Source organism: Neolamprologus multifasciatus, chromosome 6, assembly GCF_963576455.1.
Source record: "Neolamprologus multifasciatus chromosome 6, fNeoMul1.2, whole genome shotgun sequence".
Lineage (NCBI taxonomy): Eukaryota > Metazoa > Chordata > Actinopteri > Cichliformes > Cichlidae > Neolamprologus > Neolamprologus multifasciatus.
In genome coordinates, this window is record NC_140444.1 from 23,926,568 (window position 1) to 23,951,852 (window position 25,285).

Below are 25,285 nucleotides of genomic sequence, written 5' to 3' on the forward strand. Positions count from 1 at the left end.
GTGGGTGGATATCTGTCAGAAGCAGGTGGGTATCACTTACTAACCCTGCATATAATCAATACATTTCAAAGCTATTATTCTGAAAAGTGCATGTGCGTGGTGCACTTATTAACAGCAAGGGAATCAAAGAGCTGGTGTGTGACAAAGAGGACTGGTGTCTAATTCAAGGTCAATAAGGCCTGTGTCACTCCTGCACTTTCACAGACGGGAGGGAGGAGGCATTATGTTCTTGTTGGTTACCAGAGCAAACACGACATCCCTGCTGGAGCTCATATCAATTTGTAATTCGACCCTCGGTCACATCAGAAAATGTCAGCACAGGTTGCTTGTGCAAAACAACGCCGCATTTGTCCAGTGCTCCTATCGGTTATCCAATGCTGTGCCATTTAAATGTTTTGCCTTTGTCTGTTGTGCACATTCACAGAAGTAAATATTCTTCTCTACGTTAAGTTTTAAGCTGCTCTATTATGTATTTCAGCCCATTAGTAATTCCATCAGCTGTTCTCTTTTAATTTAATTTCAGCATATGATCAGACAAAGCTACAGTGTGTCTTTTATTTTTCTCTTTAAGTGACCATCTTACTTAATTTGCTAACACCAGCAGTACCTTCTCCTCATGCCTGTACATATTTAACTCTATTAATCTAATCGTCTACTAATTGGTCAAGATAGCCTTTTCCCTAATGATTTTTATCATGGGGTAATTAATGAGCATGGTAAAGCTGAAATCACAGTGTCTTGTTAAAATGGCTTGATTGACACATTGTTTCTGGGCTGCCATTTTTCACTTTGTAGCATGCTTCATTTGAGCTACTTTAGGTAAATAACTGTTTAAAAATGATACTATTTTTAACAAGACTTTATGCGTCCTTCGCCTTTGAAAACATGCAATGACAAAATGCCAGTGAATGATAAATCTTTAATATAAAAATTGTACAAGAATTCTGATACAAATTACAAGAGGTATTTGGACAAAATATGAATAAAATTCCATTTACATCCCAAAACCCTTATGCATTTTATGCAAAAACCATAGACAGTTATGATACAGAAACAAATACAAGAAAGGCTTAAAAGAAAGAAAAAGAAGTCTCTTAAAAAGGATCTTTTTTTTTTCCTTCTGTCTGTCTGCTAATGGGGAACACCTCTTTAGGTAACATACAGTATTCATGAGGCTTCCAAATCACCACTTTAACACCAAAGTGACACAAGCTCCTTTGCTCTGTTTGTTCTTTGCAGTGCGACCATGTAGCCATGCAATGCTGTTGAGTGCCAGTGCTGCAACACGGGCTTCTTAAGACACAGACACAAATGCATCAGATACACACACACAAAAAAAACAAGTGAAAGTTAAAATCTGAGTTCACTAGCTCTTCAAGCTATTTATACTTTAAGACTGTAAAATATATTTGAAAATACAATGGACAACATTTTATGGATTTACAGCATTTTTTTTGTTCAGGATAACTGACATTTCACAGGTTCCAGTTCAAATTAACGAGGGCATCCTTTTTAGAACATAAGACATGAGACTGAAGCATCTATACAAGCCCACGTGTGTGTAATTTTCATCTAACTGCATATTTCTAATGACATCCTGTTAAATATTTTAACCTCACTTTGTTCCATAAGCTACATTAACTGAACAGGTTGCACGCATTGTCACCGCTCGTTCTCTCAGCTCGCACCTTCTGCTCTATCACTCTGTGACGTGAACACAATGGACAGCGATTAACGGGTCAGGCATTTCCGCCCTTTGCCATCCTTTTCCCCCTCAGTGTGCTCGGTAGAATTGCAGAATAATTGATGACTGATGCTGCTCTTATCAAATATTTAAGATTCGCTCCAGCGGTCTGGGCCGATGAGCAATCTAAGTGATGTGTTCCTGCTGTCCCAAAGCATGGCCACTAGGTAGCACAGTGCACCCAGACCCATGTGGTTAAAGAATTAAGAAATTCAAAGACTGGATTTCTCTGAAGACAGAAAGGAGAGGAGAGCAGAGTGTACAGGAGAGGGGTGGATCGACTGCTCTCCAACAGGCAATGAAGAAGGACCTAGCGACTTTTCCTGGGGAGCTTTTTTCTTTTGTCTTCAACTTTTTACCCTGCTTTGTTAAGTGACTGCTGCAAGGTCCAGCCTCACCACTTTTTAAACCCAATTCCCTGTCTAGCATCCCGCCCTTATCTGTTCAGCTGGGGACAGCACAGACATTTGCTTTTTTTTTTTTTATTTGTTTCATGACCCTTGATCCTCTGCTGACATAGCTGCAACCATCCAAGACTCTGACAGAGCCTGAAGTAGTTAGTGGATGGTGTAGTAGGGGAACTTCTTCCTCTGATGTTCAGGTTTTTTTGTATGTGAGACAGCTCTGCAGTTGATGATTAAGAAATGGACAATATAGAGCAGAACCTAAGGAACATGTTAGTCTGAAGCTGAGGTTGGTGACAAGAGCACATCGTGATGTTTGATGATTCTACTGAATTCAAATCAATCTGTCAGCTTGCTGACCTCTTAAATAGACTTAAAAAAAATAATGTTTTTAGGAGATTCATATTGTCTGTGTTAGACTTTATTCCAACTTGCATCAATAGTGTGTCATTTCTGCTGTGAGAATATGTTTCTATGCCCCTTTTTTGTCTTTCACTAGAAGTTAACAAGTCACCTAGGTCTTGTTGTGTTTCTGCGTGTGTGCCACTTTCATCTGCGTGTGTGTGTGAGTGTGTGGTTGTGTGTTAGAGAGACAGCTGTCAGCAGGGTTCCTGGAGTAGCACTTTTTATTTCTGGCAAAGTGAGGGCCGCGGGGATTGAATGAGTGAATGAGGCAGCAAGTGCCTCAGTGAAACCCACTCCTGGGAGAAGGCAGGGGTTCCTGTACTCAATTTTCCCTTCACTTGGGATAAACAGGCAATTACCCATCCCTTTTTCCTATGCCATGGCCGTCCAGTGAACTTAAGCATACACTATTAGCGTGTGTCCCTGTAGGATCTGCGCTGTGGCGTGTAGAGGTGGTAAGTGAGTGGCGGATTGAAGAAATGGGTAAGGCGGTTGTTAAATGCCTGTGCTCTGACAGACAAAGAGAAAAACAGAGTGAGAGAAAGGAATTGAATTACCGGCAACCTTGACTAAGAATAAGCGTGCAAAGAAAATGATCAGATGAATTGAATTACACTTAAGCGAATGAGTCAAATTAAATTGTTCAAAGCACGCTCTTTCTTCTTTTTCTCCCGTCAGTGTCACAGTCTTGTCAGCAACCTTGGCGTCTGGCAGTGTAACGTAGTGACAAGTGAGTTATTAGACAGAAGAAGCAGGAATGGCGGGACGCCTCCAGGTAACAGAGAAACAGCACATTTTTAATGATCGTTTCTGTCATCCTTTCCTCCCTAGTCAGCCTTCCACCTCCGCAACCTTTCCATCAGACTCAGCTCTCTCTGTCTCGTGTTTTTTATCTCTGAGAAGAGAGAACTAAAAACTGCATGTGTCATATGGGTGGAGTCTTAAAAAAGACATGAAATATTTCAATAGAATTAGGACATGTCTGTATTGCAAAATGGCCTAAGTATGAAATAAGTGGAACTGAGCACTGTTATGGATGTAAGGTGTTGTGAATACTGTACAGCACACCGCATAACACTGCATATTTTCCCACTGTGTGTAGCACCAGTCAAGTAAGAGTAGATCTCCTTGTACAGTAACACATGGCATTGCTAATACAGTGAGAAATAAGTCAAACTGAGGAACGATCTCTACTTTTTTGTCTTTTTACAAAGAAAAATATAGCGGACAAAAAACATTTCTATGGAGATACATCACCCTCTAATAAATACCCCTTCCCTTGGCTACTTTGCCCAATTACTGGAAATAGTTGTACCGTAAGACACTCATGGACATGTTACAAATCGGTGCAACTAACAGCCAAAAAAAACAAAACAAAACATGGCAACATTTTTATGCTCAGCAATGGAAACCAATGGCGCAATATCACAGCAAAATGTTTTAAGACTCAAGTGCATCATATTAATCAAACAGGGCATGATTTAAGTACAATGTCACACTGAAAGAGCTTCTTTTTTCTTTTTCTTTTTTAGCAAACACTTATCTTTTGGTCACAGTTGAAGGACTATTTTCATTTTTCCTCTCTTTTTTTTTTTTTTTTTAAATCTGTGGGACTGTATGTTCCATTAGGATGCTTTTTGTAAGAACAAACACCAGCTCTTGCACTGACTAACATGCTTTCTTCTACAGAAAGCAAGCGTTAAACCCCACATTGCTTCTTTTAAGGAAAGGGACTTTATCAATATTTACTCCCTTGTGTTTATGAAACAGCAGTTCATAATGATCAAACCTGGTTTTGTTTTTAAGTCACTTTTGTCACCTTCTGAATAAATGGTTCAGCAATGAGGGCAGATCTCAGGTTTTGTTCAGGGAGGCGAGATGTTTTCTGTCATCAAACTGGGTTTGACATTGAAACGCGTGCAAAAAGAAACTGGCACAAGTTGAATGTTGAAGGTACTGTCACTTCCATTGGCACCGCAGCCATCGATGACCCCAAACAACACCTAAAACTCAGCATTGCAAAAAATCCTCATTATATTAATATTACACATCCCCTTGTATAGATGCAAAGTGCAAAAACTGAATTGGTATACTAAAGCTCATAAACATAACAGACAAAAAAAAAATCAATAGAAATACAGAGAATGATATCAGTGTAGGAGCCTAAAAAAGCATGCCGGCAACCTTTGAATATCTAACAAGTAGATAAAACAAGTCACGTGATATTCATTTTTTTCCTTAGGACTCAGTTTAAAATGTGTCTTTGAAGCTAACATAAATGAGTCAAGCTAGTAAGATGCTACCGCTTTCTTGCCTATAGCTGGAAGTATTTTACTGGACTGTAACATAAAATCCCAAAAAGGGAGAAAAAAAAAGAAGAAGCAAACAACCATCAACACAACTCTTTTACACCAAAAGCCTTTTGGGACATTATTTACAAATGAAGCTATCATGCTTTTGTAAGGGGTTCATTTAAAAGCTATCATTACACAAATACAACAAGAACATTTTAAGTTTTTTTTCAATACTATCATATCTGAAGGCAAAGTCACAAATAAGAGTTTGAATGGATCCTTTGGAGATGGAAATAAACACAAAGTGGGAGAAGTTAGAAAGGAAAGGATGGAGGGGGCTTATGAAAACACAACTCTCCATGCTCTAGAGTGTTATCCTGTTCTTCCAAAGAAGGAAAAGTCAAAGGACACAATAATAAACTGTATTTAGAGTCAATTAATTTTATACATGGAGATAGAAATGTCTCGCAATGACGTTCAAAGGACGGTCATACAGGCATTTAGCTTGTATTTGATGGTCTTGGGCTGGGGTTAAAAGCTAATTTGAGGAGGAATAAGGATGAGGAATGAAGGGAGTAGCGGGCATTCTGACAGGAGGGCAGAGTAACAAGTCATTTCTTTAGTCTATTATTGTAGAGAAGGGCATGTTTTTATGGAGGTTCGGGTTCTGAGAGTGTCGGTTGCGGCTGCGTACAGAGCTGAACACCATGTTGCAACCGGGGATTTTGCACTTGTGCATTTCGCGTAGGTGCACAGTCTTGTAGTGCACACGCAGGGTCCCTTTGTTGCTGTACATTTTGTGGCAGATGTTACAGAGGATCCCACTGCTGCTGCCATTACTGCCTCCAGAGGACGAAAGGAGGAATGGTGAGGAGGAAGGGTCCAACCCCTCACTTTGTCCATCTTTTAGTTCTCTCCTCTCATCCCGATATGCCCCATCAGCCCGCCCAATGGCATGCTGGGAGAAGTCCTCTCCCTCGCTGTTGCCCTCATCCTCTTCTCCCTCTTCCTCCAGGTCATCCAATAGGATGCCTTCATCGCTGCCCTCATCTGACTCGTGTGAGGAGTGGATGCTGCTGCTCGATTGAACGCTGGATGTGGTACTCAGGTCCAAAACCATGTAGTCGTCTGGCTGGCTCCGAGAGAAGCCGTTGGTGTGGTGGTTTCGAAAGTCTTGGTTGAGAGGATGGTGAAGATGATCATTGCTCATGGGGGAATGGGGAATGTGGTTCAGCCCGGCAGGCCCGAGACTGGCACCTCCGAGGCCCATGCCGGCCATGGGGTCCAAGCCCATGTAGTGTCCAGCGTAGATCTTGGCCAGTAACTCAGCTCGCAGGTCCTTGGGCAGTGGCGTGAGTTGGGGGTCCAGGACAATGTCGTCCAGCTCTTTGGTCAGCAGTTTGCGGTGCAGGTTGATGTTGGAGCTGTGCCTAATGTGCAGGGGGACAATTAGAGATATAACTCAGAATGCTGCCAGTGTATCAATAATGTAGATTACATCTCAAATAGAAATAGGAACACAGTTGAAATACACGCATATGTATTTACAGTCATATATTTTAGATACAAGTTATTTTACTTCTGTGAAATGGTGCCAAGCTTAGAAGATTCAATATCTTTGGAAGCGCTCTGTCTGTAATTATTGTTTCTGTCAGGAAAGGTACAAAAAAAGGCCCGCACACAGACAGAAATCCATCCGATAGCTCTCCACTGAAAAAGTGTACTAACATAGCAATGAGAGAGAGCATCCTGCTAGTGTTTACCACTGTCAGCATGTCTGCACTGCACAGCCCTCAAATCCAATAGAGTCTGACTCAATTAAATACTCCACCATATTGAATGGGAGTTTATCAATTGATTCGAGCTGTGGTAATGTGATAATCGAGGGGAACTGGATAGCATATTAGCACTAGGCCCTGACAGGATTATCGCATTCGTTCCCTATTGGAGGTGGCTTAATCAAGCACCTCAATGAACATGTCTTTATGTAGCCTTGGATTTAATTAAGATGGGCATTTTTCCCAAAAACAAGGTGCTACAGCTCATGAAGGAAACCAAGTAACAAATGCCATGCTTAAGCCAGGATACAATTAGTGGGGATTTCAGTTAGCACACAAGGCCATGCTAGAGGATGCAAAGTGAAATGGGCTTGAAAATCAAATGTATTCCCTTTATTCTATTTATTCCCTTTAAGCTTCTATTTCACAGTTGCAAAGTGACACCATGAGAAAGGGGACCAACAGCACACACGTCACAATAAAACTGTGTAACACAGAAAATAAATTTAAGGACCCAATTACCAGTGCCATAATATAGCATACACACGGCCTCTCTTCTCACATCAGGCCAGTAATTAATTAAAATAAAAATATGCAATCACTCAGTGCCTTTAATGTGAAGGGTTTCCATGCAGGGAGGGCACATGTGTGTAAAACAACACAAAAATTGAAAAGAAAAGGAAAAAAAAAGGTCGTCCTTAGCAGGACGGGCAAAAATGGAGTCACAATGGATAGTAGAGCTTACCAGCAGTGGCAGGGTTGATGCAGTCAAAAAGGGTCCCTTTCCTTTAATTATTTACTTCCCTATCCGACATTGTCCTGCAAGAGGTAAAAATACATTCATTTGAGGGACCCTTTTCTGTGAACCAAGCAACCAGGAGCCCGTCCACTCGAGCATCGTCAGCATTGTGGAGAGCGTGGCAAATCGATTGGCTGTGGCTCTCACTGTGTGTGTGTGTGTGTGACCGTGTGTGTCTTTGCACGTTCCTATCTCTGTTTGTGCGTGTGGAAAAACAGAAAATATATTCCGTTTTCCACGTCCTGCAATCAAAAAGATTTTATACATCCCTTGTAAAAAAAAATTATCCTTTGAATATACAGTTGTACCCATATGGCGTTTAACTAATGGCTAAAATACGGCCGTCGTGATTCAGTGTCTGCGTCTCTAAAACGCATGTGTGGATGTTTGTCTGTGAGAGACCACAGTGTTTCTGTGTACAGCAAAAGAATAAATAAAAAATGCTGTAATCAGTGATCAGTGTAATCGGAAAAAAGGTCTCAGTTTGTGCAAGGGTGCCAACCAACACTGAGATGTGAAGAGGGGCCACACAGATTTGCTCTGTTAAGCCTGAGGTTAAGAATGCTGTTGATGATGCTCAGGTAGGCGGGTCCTTTGCAACATGTCTCCATCTGTATTACAACACCTTCTCACTGCTAATAAGCTCTAAATTAACCATGGCTATCTAGTCATACATGCAGTAAGTAGACTGCAAAATTAGCTACACCAAATCTCTTTAAAGCTATAGCAGTTAAATGAAAAATATTGACAATTACCACTAGAATCTTATCCATTTTACTGAAATCCTCAAATAAATTAAACTGTTACTTTGGGTCATTTGTAACCATTTACAAAATTACAAGAACTGTAGAGGAGAAAAAGAGCCATGTTCATCTTCATTATTATTTAACCCTTTTGTTTGCAGTGCCTCCTTGCCCTAAATACTCAACATAAGTCAGCTGAATCCACACACAGTGGACATAATGCCCTCATCCCTTCATTTATCAGATTTAGACTTTCTGCCCCATTTCCCACTACCCTCCGTCCCTCCACCTCCATCACTCCTCTTCACTGTGCTCTATTTTTCCTCCCCCAAAACCAACTCCTCAGTTCCCTCCTTCCTCCATCTCCACCTCCCTGTTGGCCAGTAATGTGGCTTGCAAACCAATTTGACAGTCTCATCTTCGCCCAAAAGACGGGGGAGGCCTCCAGAGAGCCCATTTTTGACTGTGCAGAGGAGGCAGAGTGAGAGTGTGCCTGTCCCAATCGGTGTTAATCATCTTTAGGTTCATCTGATGGCCCTTGCCCTTGCTTTTGTGTCAGCGCTTATGTGTGTATATACACGTGTGTATGTTTGTCTAAATGACTCATAATGTGTAAATGAGATAGAAGGCTGAGTGGTATTAAACTGGCACCAGTGGTTCTTTGTCTTTCCTGTCATTTGGGGTGCATTATGAGGTTTTGGGTGTAAGTGGGAGGACAAGAGTTTTAGTAACATTTATCACTCTCTGTCACTGTTATATCTCCTTCGCACCGCTCCAGCCTCTTGAACGGCGCAAGCTGCACACAATGATTTTGAGTACTCCTGAAGAAATGAGTGAGTGGAAATTAAATATGCATTTGATACCAGATAAAAACAACTATTTATTGTACATGTTCATGTTTCAGCTTGAAATCGCTTGCAGTTTTAGAACTCGTTCTGATGATGACAGTCAGCTTGCATGGGCGTCTCTGTGTTATTCATCTAAGAATAAAATAATTTCCCTTTATTCTCCTCAAAATGAATCACAATTAAGCTGTCAGTATAAACCAAGGGGATGTAATGCTTGAAGCTTTTTATTCAGCAGATAGTTTAATGTAAGTGGCTTTTGCTAACATATTCTCTCTATTAGCAGCATGCCCTTTGTTTATAAGGAGACAAACAGAGAGCTGATTGTGGAGCGGAGGAGCCAAGCCCACATGCTGTGAGGGGACCAAGGGAAAAGGAGGGAGACAGAGAGAGGAAGAAGAGGGGAGGAAAGAAACTCTCCAACATAATTAACCTTCACTCTCTCCATTTGCAGTGGCCCATGCAGGGACCATGTGCTGCGCATGGTTGCACCATGGGAATGCGAACGAGGGAGATCACCTGCTTGCTGCAGCGACAAAGAAGGAGCAGCTTAAAATGTTTCAGGTGAAGGTTTAAAATAAAACTAATTTTTATTTAAAAAAAGAAAAAAGAAAGGTATGGCAATCTTGTCACCAGTTAAAAATGATGATTAAAAAGGCTAATAATGGTGATGATTACTGGTACCTGCCTTTCAAGCAGTTAATTATGCAGCTTCTTCAACACTTGTGCCGACGCTGCTCACTCCCCACAATAAATATGCAACCATTTACCCCCGTGCAGCAGGCAGCCAGGAGGCTGAGGGAAAACACCCCGCTTTAAAATCACTCTCGCACACGCATATGCACACACGCACTGTATATTGCTCTGTTTAACACTTAAAAACACACACATTACATGCTTGCTCAAGGGCACTTTAAATGATCCTGTTCAATATGTATGTACAGCATCCACGAGCAGGGATGTTTTCATGTGGACTTGCATGTCTCGCTGTTTATTCCACATTGCCTGAACACCAGTGATACGTTTTTATGTGGTGGTGCATTCGCATTGAATCCTGCTCTGAGTGTCATCGACTCTGCAGATCAAATGACCTCACCTCTGTTTTCTTCTTTACTTTGATGCACAAGCTTTTGATACTGGTGTCTGATGCTGCGTTTACGCGCATGTGGCTTTTCACTCGGTGAGTGGACTTATCAGAGATGCAGAGGACTTTCCTGTTGCTGTATCATGTCGTAATCTCTGCTGTAAAGCAATAAATAAATAACCACAGCTTATTTTTCGCAGTGGGTTAAGTATTGTTTTAGCAAGTCAAAAGCAAGCCGCCCAAAAGAGCTGCTTATTAATTGTTATTACCGATTGTGTCTGCATAAAAAAAATAAAAAATCTAATTAGGAGAACAAATGTAGTTTGACTTATTAAATTTACTAGTAATAAATGTTTGAGATATTATTTTGAGCAAATACATTTGTACGTGCAGTTTCTTAATCTTATCAGAGCAAATGCTCTGATGAAAACAGCTAAATTATATTCCCGTTTTATTGCTACCATTAAACTCAAACATACATTATGTCATTAAAGGATTACCCAGGGACAGATCTGATGAGAGCACGGCTTGTGTATTGACTCGTCTCAAAGCTCAAGGATTTCTCGAGCTATGCGGTGCTCTTCTGTCTGTTGTTTTATTCCCTGTTTGAACCTGCGGCAAAGTAATTCGCCCCACATGCTATCAGGAAAAATATGGAAATAATAGTGTATTACACATCTACAGCTGTACTGTGCACCCTTGGCTTAGATGCATTATTTTTACTTAGTCCTTGCTGCAAAAGATCTCTGTCGTATATATGTATGTGTTGGAATGACATTTACTGTATATGTTGGTGTCAAACTGTTTCACACACACATGCACACATTCATTCTGACACAGGAAGAGGGAAGAGTTCACATATAGATGCTATCTTCTCTTTGTGAAGTCATCTTTGAGCTTGTTATAGCACCAAATTCAACCCAGGCTTTTGTATCAAATTGTGTATTTGTGGAAAGACACCTTCCCCACACAAGCGTTCCTCCTGTTTTTTTCATTATTCTCCTCACTGTTGTCACCTCATTTACTTCACAGAAATCTGTCATCTGCTGTCAAAACTATTATGTGGTTGTGTCAACAAATTCCAGTATGAAGGGATTCAATTACATAATTGACCAAAAAACAACTAAACAAAAACAAAAAAAAATTCTGGGCAATATCTGCAGATTATCAGTGGCACGGTTTCTTTATTGCTTACTTCTGTGACATCTGTTTAAAATCAGAGCATTTTCTTGTGTTAGATTCCCCTAATAAAAGGTCTGTGAAGTTTTATTTCAGCTTTTGAAAGCTCAGATAAATTACTCGGTTGTTTTTGTCATACACTTTGCATCATTAAGTGGTTGAATACTTAGATGTAATATGTATCCGAGCAAATGCTTTTCTTTTTATCTATTTGTATATTCCCTTATGTGTGCAAGAGAGTGTGAACGTGCGAAAGTGCAAATGCTGCACAGCAGAACGGTCCTGCCTTGGGCAGGAGAAGGGAGCTAACGCACTCACTGGTGGCAGTGCACCACACCGAGGCAACGCATGTTACGATAACACGTTCTGTCATCTCGCTGCTGTCTGCACAGCTGCATCAGGTAAGCAGCAGGTTTGCACTTTGTGGACGCTAACTTGCCTCTTGTTCTCCTGCCTCTGTTCTCCTCTCACACCTATTCTAATAGAGTCCCAGGATCTCCTGCCTTATTTACATGCTGCTAATTAACAAAAAGTGCTCAGAACAGATGCCACAGAAACAGCTTAGGGTAGAAAAAAAGGGGAGAGTTTGGTGGAGCGACAGAGCGAGTGATGAAGGGATTGTGTGAGAGAGACAAAACTGTGAGGAAAAATATAAAAGTCCCTCTGGAAAGAATGAATTTTACAATTGCAGTCAGCTTTACTTGTTGCGGATACTGGATAATAACGTTTTTCATCACTATCTCCATTGCAGAACAGAACGAGTAACCCTGGTATATATAGCAGATGGGTTTTTATCAAAGATACAGTATATGAAAGCATGCAACTGGTTAAGACTGAAAATACTGGAGTTTTTTTAGAGCTGGAATTATATTTTAAGGGTCATTTTATACTTTATTTTGAATGAGTGCATAACTTGCCCAAGTGAATATAGTTGATTAGTTCACTGGCCAATTTTCAGTCACCAGAAATATGAATTCATGGGCCGCTGAGATTTATGTATAATGAAAATGATTTCAACCTGTATATAAAAGCCACTCATTAAATTTAAAATTCAAAAGTTGTTGCAAAAAAGATTTCTATGTCTTTTCCTGGGAGCCGTTTCTTAACCAGGACACTAGTGACGTTATGTACCTCCACCTGTCAGTGTTTCTACTGCATACATGCACAGTTCACGTGTGCCACTGATATGTGTTAACAAGCCCAGGTGAGCAAAGCTAGCCTCACCTTTTAATGCGCTAATAAATGCAGTGGTTTGACAAACCGCTGTCTGTTAATGTATGCGCCTTCATCTCCCGGTGACAAGGTGAGGTAGTGAGGGCAGGTAAACAACACACTGACGCTGGAAGCTTGATAGGTAGTGTGTGTTTAAATGTCTGTGTATGTGTTCCTGCTTTTCTAAACTTTGACTTGACACTGAGCAGATGTTCCCGAATCCATTTTAGTTTCAAGTTAGCGAACGGATGTTAAGTGGAGGCCAACGAGGATAATGTCATATAGTACTGAAACACTGCATTTCATTCTTATGTTAACACGAAATGAAAATAAATATCTCTCACAACAACTGAACAACATTTTAAAGCAATGTCTTTTTAATTAATACGGTTTGATCCTTATAAAACAAAGCCTTAGACCTACTGTAGGTAATTATTAGATGATAAGAATCCAACCTACCTGTGATTGCCAATGTTAAAAAATATATAGTAACTTTTCAAAGTTGTGCCACTAACCTGTCTCTGCTCCGCCGGGAAGGGAAAGCAGCATTGCAGCCAGCCACAGTGCACACATGCATCTCTTTGAGGTGCACGTTCTTGTAGTGCAGTTTCATGCTATAGGAGCTCTTGAAGCTCTTCTTACAGACATAGCAAATCTTGGGGTCAGGACTTGAACATGGATCTCCCTCTGGTGATCGAGAAGAAAGGAATTTGGGTGGGCTGGAACCATAGCCCATCGAAGTGATGAAGCTCTCGTGAAGCGCAGCCATGCTTGCAGCAGTGGCAGCAGCCGCTGCCATGCCCCCATTATAGAAGCCATACTGGCCCATGCAGAACATGTCATAAGTTGGATCGTTGAGTTCTTCTTTGATCTTGATGGGAGGGTGATGAGGGGAAGGTGAGGAGTTGCCTTTTCCTTCCATTTCCTTTCTCAAATGAGCTTCCTCGCTACCCTCATCATCTTGTTCCTTTTCCAGTCTCCTTCCACCCCTGCTGTGCTTTTGCTGATCCTCCACATCCATCAGCTCATCACGGTAAAACATCTTTGAATCCGAGTTTTCAGACTCATTCTCAAAGTCTCTCTCGTGGTCCTGATCCTCAGAGGTAAAGCTGTCCATGCAGCGTAGATCAGCAGCTCCACCTCTGCTGTCACTACCATTTCCTTCGTGGCATTCATCTTCGCTTTGTCTCATCATTCCTCTCAGAGCTAAACCAGGGCTCATCTCATCCTGGGAAGGGGATTGCTGCCCGCTTCCACCACTGTGGTTCCCATTTCCACTAGCGCTGTTGTTGTTGCTATTACAATTTCCGTTAATTTTGACATTGTTGTGAAGAAGAGATGACTGGTGATGGTGGTGATTATGGTGCATGTTATCGTCGTCATCATCGTCTTTGTCGTCATATTCATCAGCCACATCAATGACTTCTTTCTCAATCTTTACTGGCATGCTTGATTTACGAGGTTTCTTTTTGGGCGTGGGGTCACTGCTGCCATTGGTGAGGTCGTGATTGGCACTAGGTGTTGGTAAACGGTGGGACATGGGTCCTGCATCTGACACATGAACATTATTATGAGAGGCCACAGCTGCAGCAGCCAGGATCTGCTGTTGCTGGTCCATCAGAGTAGTGCTGTTGGTAGTGGTGGGCATGATGGGACTGGTGGGCAGTGACACTGGAGGACTAACAAGGTCTGCAGGGGACAGTAGTGTTCGGTAGAATGGGGGCACTGGTTGAACTGGCTGCACTGATTTCAAGGAGGGGAACACCAGTGGACTTTGCAGAGGCGAATGAAGCATAGGGTCTACAGGTGGAGTGGTGAAGCCCAGTGGTGGCCTTCCAGGGCTAGTGAGTGTGAAACCACCATTCTTGGTGCTCGAGATGACAGGTGTGCCAGTGGTAGAATTGGCACGGATGAGGTCCTTGTCACGGTTATTGCGCAGCATGGGCATGTGCAACCGCGGATTGGGATTTGCACTGTGACGATTGCGGCTGCGTAGTGAGCTGAACACCATATTGCAGCCCTCGATGGTGCAACGGTGTTTAATCTTCAAGTGTACAGCATTATAATGTATCTTAAGTGTGCCTTTATCATAAAAGGTTTTTCCACAAGAGTTGCAGACAACGCGACCCTTGCGTGAGGTGGCTCCCATGCGGCGCATGCGATGCATCTTGGAGGAAAAGGAAGGATGGGTGATTGTTTTTGACTGCTCGTCCTTTATGAAATGGTGGTGGACCGGGTGGTCACTCAAGCTGTTAGTTTGCTGAGGTTGATTTTGGGACTGCTGTTGGCCCTGTGGCTGTTGCTGCTGAAGCTGTGTCTGCTGTTGCTGCTGTTGAGCCTGCTGGGTGGAAGGGGTTGGTGAGATGGGAGATGCCCGGTTGTTGGGCTCTGTCTTGGGTTCGGCGTTGTTGTTAATGGCTCCCAGCGCTCCACGACTAGGACTTGGACCTGTGCGGAATGGTGATAGGGACACTTCTGACTCGCTGGTTTCCACTTGTTCTCCTTGGTTTGGCAGGCTGGGCTCCCGGAGCCGCAGACCAGATTGCTCCATTGGGAGGCCATTGGGGGGCAAGCCAAGCATGGGGGCAGAGACTGGGTTGATGTACTGGAAGGGCAACAGGAAGGCTAAGCTGTTGGGGATATTTTCAAAATGGTGGATGCTGGATGGGCTACTATTTTCCAGATGTGTAAGGAGCCCCGGGCTACGGGTCCTGTTGTTACTTTCAATGAATGTCCTTATCCCGGAGTCTGTCTTGGAAGAAGGAACTGTAACTGCCTGACCTTCCTTCTCCTGAATGGCCATCAGCTCCACAATGGACTTGGTCTCACCAAAGCGCAGGAACTGCTGGAGGGTGATGATCTCTTCTTCTCTGGACATGATGGTCCAGCGGTCCAGCACCTTGCCTGCAGCATCCTAGATGCCCCAGAAGAGACAAGAGAGAAGACAAAAATACTTTATTGATCGTGAATAATCAGTGTGGTCAAAGGAGAAGACAGAGCAAGGGTTAGTTTGTGAGAGCGAGCATTTCTGCTCATGAAATTCAGAGGCCCCTGGAGCGACAAGTAACTAACAGAGCTTTGTTGAAAATCTCCCTCCTCCACTGTCCCTCTTTTCCATCTACTCTTCACATATTCATTTTTAAGAAGAAATCTTTCCTGAAAATCTGCCCATTAATCACACCGTGATGAGAGTAACAAGTTCAATAACATTTTAAGCAAACAAATCAAAAGCACTGAGGTGGGTCTTTTTAGCAAGTCTCTGTGACTCAAAGCATTGGAGGCATATTAATCTGAGAGAAAGAACTGAACTCTTGCAGGGACTCCCTCTGTACACAAACTACACCTAGGGATGTTTACAAAACTGGGGGAGCCAGAAAGAAAAAAAAAAGAAAAGAAGAAATAATAGAATAATTAATGCAACTCACTACCATGCTGTAGTTCACATGCAATTTTCTTAGTGCTTTCTCTATCTCCAAGGCAATGAAATGCTTGAGGGAAGACACTATGCATTTAAGGAATGGGTTTGGATGCTCAAATAAAAGAGATAAAAACTTGTGTTTCTTCAAGGTGCTTGATGATGCCTTGATAGCGGCATTGAGATCGTGTTCCTATCATTGGGCAGTGTAGTTATTTATCATGTGTTTATGCCAGTCGTTTTACATGTTGTGCAACCTACGGAACTATAAATGGAAATCTGATCAATATTTCAATGAGATTGGAGGAATACACAGCTTCTTTTACTTAAAATACTGAAGGTGAAATCCTGTGTAATAAATATCCATGTTGTTGTCAGTCTTTAACCAATTATTCATTTGACAATATCTCCCAATGAAAATAGCAAAAGTGTAAAATAACAATATTTAACAATAGATAATTTATTCATTTATTTCATCCCATGTCATTTCCAGTTCTTGTGTTTTTAGAGGTCTGGGAATGACCTCTAAAAAAGGTCTGGGAATGATGAGAAACATGTTTCCATCCTAGGATACCAGAACCGCTCCAGTGGGAAATGGGCTTTACTCCAACAAGAGCACTTTGCTTGGCTAGTGTCTTTTGGAGATGTGCTATTAATGGCTGAACATTAATAAGAAACTCAGACTCGTTGCAAGTGTGCACACTGTCACATGTCAAAAGACGGTGAAGGACTTTGGAAGAAGAATCTTGTCAAATCTTGAAAATGAAAGTACGACCCTGTACTTTGCCCTCTTCTGTGAACCGTTATGTCTTTCTGGTTTGAAGCACTAATGACAGCGTTCGTCACTTATGCCTCCTCTGCTGTTGTTCTAAAATGTGATATTTGTCTGAACAAGATGGAAATAGTCCGGTTGAAAGAAAGAGAAAGTGTAAATACTGCAGTTCACACACTGGTTCCTGAGGGACCAGGCGCAAGTGACATCAAGGGAGCAACACAAGTGATGACAATTAGTCACACTGAAATGGTAACATTTCTTTAGAGCTCCTAGCTGCTGGCATCTATAAAAGATAAATGGCAACTCTAGTGAGTAAAAAGCTGTAAAAACCAACATCACAAAGCACAAAGGGCCTGTAAGGAGAAAACAGAAGATAAATGTTTAAAGAGAGACAGCTAAAGAGAGAGAGAGAGAGCACGGGAGAGACACAGAGGAAGAAGAGCAGAAGCGCAGAGAAAATAAAAGTGTGAGTGGTTTCATATCATGCCCTCAGATATACTGTAGAAATAGATTCTTCTGAGACAAAACATCAATAGTCACTGGGGTATTTGTTGTTAAATATACATTAAAAAACACTTTACACTTTCATTCTGTGTGCGCTCTGGAGTTTTAGCCTGGAGGTATGACTTTAAATTCTAGCCTGGACACTATTATTTCATACTGCATGGCCATCTGGGCATTAGTACTTCCATCTGATTTAATTGAAACAAAAAATGAAAGCAAATTAGAAAGTGAATCTTTAAATAGTTACACAACCAGGATGTTTCTTAAGTAATTGTAGTTCTAAGAAGTGCTGTGGTGTATTCATATTTCCTAGTGGCAAAAACTATATATGTTTGTTATGTGTTGAAACACATCAAGGTAACCTACAGTTACACCTCTGATTGCAGGCAGGAAATATTTTAAATGCCGTTTTAATGTTGCATTAGTTTGAATGTTGCCTGTTTTGTGAGCAGTAAACAGCAAAAGAATATTTGCATTTTATGGATTACAGCCAGGCAATGTTTAATTAAATTAAATTAAAATGAAAATATCAGTTTCCTATTTTCTTCACTTTGATGTTCAATTCATGATTAAAATAAGATTCATGAGAATGATAAGTTAATAACAAGGAGGTAATTCTAATGGAAGGCTGATTAATAAATGCCAGGAAACAGTCTGAAGCTGTTAGCAATATCATTAAATAAAGCTGCTAAAATGTACAGGTTCATAAGCCTCAGTGGGTTACGATTTTCTGACCATCTCAATCATTGATTGAGTAAAACAGAACTTAGACATGGATTTAAGTCTCTGCTAGTCCAACCATGTGCATTCACTTCCCCACAAACAAAAGCCGAACACAATGACACAGGCCAAACTGCAACCCATTAGGGCCAGCCAGCTGTCAGAACAGGTCAGCAGTTCTGCTATGCACTGGACCCTGTCTGAGTGGAGGCTATCCAGGCCTTCCTCGTTCACTGGTCAATTGACTTTTGGAGGCCAGTCAACATGCGTTTGGGCTGGGTCAGCCTTGGTGCAGCGTCAACACAAATCCACAACTGGGATAAATCTGATGAGAAAAAGATGCAAGGGGACACACTTGACTGAAGTTCACTTCATGTACGTGAAGCTATGTATCTTTAAGCCAAAAAAAAAAAACATTCAACAAAAGTTTTGTGTGTGTGTGTGTGTTTTAAAAAGCCACTGCAGATTGTAACTGATGAAAAAACATATTTTGCAAATATCACTGCAAAAAAATCCTTTTGAACCAAAAATTTAACAGTGACAATCGATGATTTTAATAAAAACAGATTTCCTATATTAAAACGAGCATCTAATGTGTGTGGACGCACATTTGCAGACAACCACAGTCCCCTGTATTCCTCACTGCCGTAAGTGTCACAACTCCACTCCCCTGCATTAGCCCTCTGATGCTGTGAGAGAAACAAATATGCCATTAGAAGCACTTTTACAAGTAGGCACTCATCTTCCAATTAGCTTAATGTGGCCCTCTTCCCCCTATATTTTCCAGTCGTGCCCCACCTCTTCTTGTACACTCCCTCCAGTAAAATCTCATTAATCCACCCCTCCCCCATCTCCCCTAGTGCTATGACATATTAGTCTGTCATTATCCATCCCAGAGTCCTTTAAACAATGCAGCTAAACCTCTGTTTGCCAGGTTAATGACTATTAGCCAATAATTACAGCAGAGAGACGATGGGGTACCCACTTTATCTGGTGGACAGCTTCTGCTGTTAGTTTATTTTATCTGCCTCCCTCCACGTCTCTCAGAATTAATCTGGCAACTGCTGTATTTATTCATCTCTGCACTGCCGCAACGCATTCTTAATTCACCGCCGCCTCTATTACCGTGGTGGTGCTGGATGTTGTGTAGTGGGTGTGTAGTTGGGCATCTACCTTGCAGATTGCTGACAATGAGGATGAGCAAATGATGGCCTTGTCATGGGCCAGTACCAGTGTCAGTTAAAACAAATCAGGCAATTATGCAATTAGAAGTTTATGTGCTGGGCTGTATTAAAAGCTGGGGTGAGCAGCATTGTTATAGTGGATGGTGTGCATTAGGGATTAACAGCTTAACATGTATATGCTTTTCACTAATCATCACCTATCATACTCACTGACAGAGTCTCTTCAGAAAGCAGTAGAGCGAGAGAGAAAGAGAGAGAGCCAGGCTTTGGGAAAAAGGGGGAATGTTACAAATACACAGTGTTACACTTATACTTTTGTATACAGTAGAGACGGAGAAGGGATTCAGGTCGACTGCTTGATTGGTTTACTGACATATTATTACTGCTGATGTTCTGCAGTGTTACTGTAATGAGGAAAAAAATTCATTCTTTTTGACAGTCAGAAGAAAATACCCTTTTTGTACTATCTGTGAAGAGGGTGTAGATAAAACTCCAAGCATTTTTTCAGTTTTGGGAAACTTAATGGAGACAGCTTGGTCTAACACACTTGATGTTTAGCCCACATTTAATGACTGTTTAGTGTAATCGCTACCTTCATTTGGCTGAAAAGGGATTGTATAATTTGTTATAAGCGTGCAGATCACGGTGTAAAAAATGTCCTGTTTGGGAATTGTTGAATTTATTGCTCTAGAGATGAGGCTGGATTCATATTATTACTAGTTCTAGGGCAGAGTGGATACACAGTGTAGTGGTTTACGCATTTCCCAAGCAAGCAAAAGCTCCCTGGTTTGATCCCGGGAGGAGACATAAATCCATTTACTGCTGCATCAGGAAAGGTGCAAATTTGGTGCAAATCGGCAGCGACCCATTGTGGCGATCCCTACTGAGTAAAGGAGTTGCAGAAAGTAAGCTACTAGTTTTTGGGCAGGGATCACCACTTAATATCACATAAAGAGGGGCAGGAGCTCATTGGTCAACTCAACAGACCGCTATTCTGATCTAAAAAGGTTAAAAGGATTTCATGTGCTGCAAATAATTGGTAATTATATTTAGTATCCATAGGCTAATAAGCAGGTAGAATATAATGGAGTTAATCTAGAGATAATGTGATGATTTTTCTGTCCCTGTTTGCCACTGATTCATCAAAGATTAGATAAATGGGTTAACTAAAGCACTATAGTGTGTACTAACTTAAATGGGAGGATGCCTACCCTCGTAAAGCCCACTCTTTAATGTAGAGTCTGTGCATAAAGATGGCTACACTTGTTCACAAATATATCTGTACTGATCATAAGAGCATTTGCTTGTATTAGTCAGGATCAATTTTCACAATGGCAAACCAAACCATGGGAACCACATTGATTCACCAATCACCTTACAGTGAATGCAATCTCCATTTAACCTCGAGGGAATCCCCATTGATCTCCAGTCCTGCTTTCAGATCCAGTTCTTTTTTTAAAAAAAACAAAAAAACAAACCCTGCTCTATTCCTGTGTCCGCCACTTCAATGGAGGTTAAGCAGAAGTTCCTTGTGATCTGAGAAGGTCTTGAACCTTCATGCTTCCTTTTCCATATTCTCTTTCTCTCCCCACCCTATACTGGGCTGTATGAATAATGCAGCATATCTAGTGGCAAGCAGTGCCATGGGTGATGGGTTCACGCAAAGCCCACTGCCTGGAGCCATCACATCAGAGGGCAAGAGCTCCCAAGACACAGGACGCTTCCCCATTGGCTTCCCAATGGTAGGTCAGAGGTCATGTGTGAACAACCAGCTCTACTTCTTCCCCTGTGATGAACCACAGGGAAATCAGTAACAGTAGCTACGTCCAGACGTGGGTGGAGGACATTTCAAAGAATCTTAGAGGTGGAAATTTGAACTCTGTGATCTTGGTAAATTCCTCATTTATGATCTGCAGATCAGAAGAATTTATTTTGACCACGTGTATGCGCCCTATATGCGTGATGTTTTCAATGCTGCAGAAGCTTGACTTGCATCGTATATGGTGAAAGTTAGTGAATGCACTACTATATATTTATTAATATAAGTAGACACACAGCAGTATTCTGGTGGAGCAATCAGAAATCAGTGCATGCTTATTGCAGGGACAGGCATTTCACAAAGAAGAGTAATATATGTATGTAATGTGTATGACAGCTTATAGTACTTCAGACTGCAAAATGTAAAGAGCATCCATTCATGTGACTGGAATTTCACAAACAGCTTTACTGGGATACTTTAGAAATGGCTAAATAAAAATAATTTTCATAAGTACCAGCTTAGTTTGGAATAAAATACTGGATCCAAAGATCTGATTGAAAGAATGTTATATTTTACTAGGCTTGATTTTTTTTTTCTCAGAAAAAAAAAGCTAGAAGTACTAAATCCAAAAGACAAGCGATTGATTCAAGAAAATCCAGATGAGACCTTTTGCACCAACTTACATTACTGATTAGAACCTGGAACATATCTGTTCAAGTTTTATGCCTGCTTTATCATATAATTAACAACCGTGCAAAGGGCATTGCCTTGGTCAATATAATTCTCATCACTGGCCGAGAGCGCTGTTTGCCGGGCTCTGGTGTGAGTAAATATGAAGAGGCCACGGGGCTTATTTAGCTATACCAGACACACTGATCAAGCAGCAGGCCACAAGATACCCTTCCTTCACCTTTCAACCTGATTTAACTCAGGCTTTGGTTAAAAATTCATGACTGCGTGTTGGTTGTTGCTAAGGGCACGCTAATCGACTGGAGTAAGATTTATAGTGTTGCGGATGACGAGGATGGAGGGGAGGGGAACGTGGGGTGGGGGGGTTATTATAGAATACTTTACCACAGACAGTGAGTCACAACCTGGCACATACAATGTTCCAGGTGGCTTTCAGTAAACAGTTTCCATTTCTCTCTCCACCGACTTGTCTTTTTTCATTATCTGTTTTTGAAAACAAATCCGTCATTTTAGGTCTCCTAACCTCTGACTCATCTAACTCTCCTGACATCCACCACCACCATTGTGCTTGTTAAAAGCCGGCACTCAGTGTCTTTAAAAAAAATGGAAAGGACAGTCCTTTGGCCACAGCCCAGCAGAGGTGCAGATGGGGCAGCACATGGAAGCCATTTCAGGCCCCGGTGCACTGCAGAGCAATGTCGGCTGTTCTCTAAGTTCAGAACCTCTGAAGAACCGCCTCGCAGCACTTACATGTGAGCAGCATTTGGGACTGGGCTGATGTATTGATTCCCTGTCTCTTTGCACAAAGTGCACAATAACACACACAAAAAACACTGGCTTGCTTCACCCAGCTGTGCTAAGGAACCGTAGCTGTGGTCAATGCGTAAAACTCAGCAGACCCAGCACTGAGCTAGAGGGGACGCCTCAGAGAAGAAGGGTGGAGTGATAGAGGCAGCGAGGGGATGCCTGATGGTTCACATTAATTGAGGATGATTCGTGTGATCTCCTGGGTCGGGCTACAGCAGCCAGGTCTGTCGTGGGCCTGGGAGACAGATGTGGGGGCCTCTGCGCTCCCTCCAGGGCCAATGGAGAGCAGTGAGGCGGCTGAGAAATGCTCTGTCTGTCCAGTGTGTGTGTATTGGTCGAAATGCTTTTATTTCAGTCTTATTTCACATCTCCTTTGTCTTGATTACTATTTTGGCAGGAAGCAGGCATATAGAAGGTGTATTAACATATGCTCACAATTTGCTCTTTGGCTACATGCTTATATTATCGCACTGTGTCTTGATGTATAAATCTTTTCTTTTCTTCTTTTGTGTAACACACGTTATCACATTCTATCGCTACTGTAGGTTAGTAAACACACTTAAACTCAAGTAAAGCTCAAGTAAAGGGTCTGCAGCTAATACAATTAATATATAATAATTTGTGCACACAGGTATATGACCTACGTCCCAAAATGTCAGGAAAAGTCTCAACAACATAATCAACACATCACTTCCACGTTAGCGTGTAGGGAAGGAAGCAGAGAACAGATAATGGATTGCAGGTAAACTTCCCAAGTCATTTTGTTTTGGTCTAGCTGGAAACAGATAGAGGTGTCTGTAACGTGCAGACACACTGCATTAGAAGAGCTTTTCAGCTTTCTCCTGTGCTTCTGCTGTGGAGCATGCAGGAGGAAAGAGAATAAGCTAATGGACTCTTTATTTAATGTGATCAGAGCCATTATTGACATGCTGCCAGGAAGATGCAAGACCATTAACTCGAGCCTATCTCTCTCCGGTACCTTCCCCTCCACCCCACTCCTTTCCCTGACAGTATTTCACTGCCAGACTGAATCACATATGGAGCAAGGGCCACTAGGGGGTCTGAGTGCCCCAAAGGAATCTGTGTCTGTCATATTAACTAAGAATCTATGATACAGGCTGTTTGGAAATGGCAACAAAATGTTGCTCGGGACTCTGTAATTATAAATCACTTATAACGCCAGTATATTATGCTGGCCTTCAAAAAATAAAGGAGGAACACATATCAGTAACTGCTGGATAAGGGCTCGGATTTTTTCGTATTTTTCAGTGCGTTTTTATGTTTTGGTTGGCTTCGCAGCTGACCATGCAAATTCAAAATCCTGGGGTTTAAATCAACTGTTATTACTCTCTCAGATACTGTCACATTCTTTCTGTTTGTTTTTACTTTGAACTGTCTAATAAAGCAGACGGGCCAACAGTTAATCTTTGAAGGGACGGTTTATAAAAAATAAAGAAGAAGAAGAAGAAAGTGGAGGGCCTTCTGCAGGGTATTCCTGTATAAATCTGTATTTGAAGTCTTTTGCGGTGTCACAGTTTTTCAAGACTGAAAATATATTTTTAATTGTTTTTACGTGTGTATAGTTGAGGGGTGAGTGGGAGAACGGTGACTGCATCAACGCACAAATTAAAAATGAAAACCATTTAGAAATGTGTTTTGTAAACTGAAGGAAAAAGGCTGAAAGTAGTTGTGGTATGCTGATTTGTTTGGTTGTCAGTTAAACTGAATAATCATGTGAGCGAAACAGACATTTTTAAACTGCGCTTTGTTATTAGAGTGAGATGACATGAGACGTCAAAGGCAAGTATCTGAGAGTGGAAAACACTAGTAGCACTTCCGTAATTATGACGGACGTCTGTAAGTATGTTTAGAATATTGTTTTTGCGAGTGATATAGCGCCCCGACAAAGTAAAATGCTCCCCACTTGCAAACGGTGCGGTCTTCCTCTTTTAAACTCCCTCACTAGAATTGTTGCCTGGCATGTAACTTGGCTCATTCATCTTGGACGTGAATGGTGCCAGTGTGGCTGCAGTGTAATTTACACTACCCCAACCTATGTGCCAGAGCACATCTATCCCTGTGGCCCAGGGGCTCACAAAGCCATTGGCCCAGAGGAGGTTTTTTGTGTGTGTGTATGATTGTGTATGTCTGCGTCTGCGATTATGTGGGTACAACAGGAAGTGGTGCTCAGGTCTCACGGGGAATGGTTCCAGGTCCCTGGGCCTGTCTACTGTCATAAGTTCCAGAATGGTGATTACTTACTGCAAAAATAAACACCATTACCATCTGCTGCTGCCTCTTTGTACTGTAACTTATACACCAAGAAAAGCTCTAGACCATCACAACATACAAAATGGAGAACAATAACAGAAAAAGAGAATCAAATATGCGCTCTAAAATTTCAATGCACTTTTCTTGTCTTTCTTTTTTTTTTTTTAAATTCTCCGTATATGTTTGTGGATATATGCCGTGTCACACCTCAAGCGAATAACTTTCATTTCTAGTGCTCGGGATGAAGCTAAACAGTTAAAAGATGTGACGGCTTACATATAGCAAAGTGCGAAAGTTTATCATGAAGCATGGAGAGAACGGGTGAATGATTGGGAGGGGGCATTCAGGACTCTTGCAAAGCCAGCAGATGTTTGATCCATCCACAGCACATCTGGTCCTCAACACACTCAATCCATTTCACTCAACTTCTCCTTTTTAGATTTTCATTGTTCCTCATGGTTCACTAAACTCTGCATTTCCCCTTGCGGCCCACAAATATTCATTCACTATCATTCATACTGACCACTTAGAGTAATTTAGATTTTCACCTTATTTGTATTCTTAGGATTTGACCTTTTTTGCCTTCTAATCAAACATATTTTATACTTAGCTGCAAGTTTGGGCTCTTTTTAAAATGGTTTATACCCTAAACCCTGTACTCTAAACCCAGTGG

At 41.6% G+C, this 25,285-nt stretch overlaps 1 protein-coding gene across 10 annotated transcripts in view; it reads right to left on the reverse strand.

Moving 5' to 3' along the window:
• Window positions 1-902: 902 nt before the first annotated feature.
• The window catches only part of bnc2 (basonuclin zinc finger protein 2), a 174,381-nt gene continuing 149,998 nt past the window's right edge, over window positions 903-25,285 (reverse strand). For 9 of the 10 annotated variants that reach the window (XM_085161525.1, XM_085161524.1, XM_085161522.1 and 6 more), the window contains 2 exons: window positions 13,003-15,401; window positions 903-6,277 (listed from right to left, as the gene is read on the reverse strand). In XM_085161525.1, coding sequence (XP_085017651.1) covers window positions 5,467-6,277; window positions 13,003-15,401 — 3,210 coding nt within the window. In that variant the 3' untranslated portion in view covers window positions 903-5,466. Of the gene's footprint in view, window positions 6,278-7,370; window positions 7,445-13,002; window positions 15,402-25,285 lie in introns of all 10 variants that reach the window. The other variant, XM_085161531.1, reaches the window with a different exon arrangement.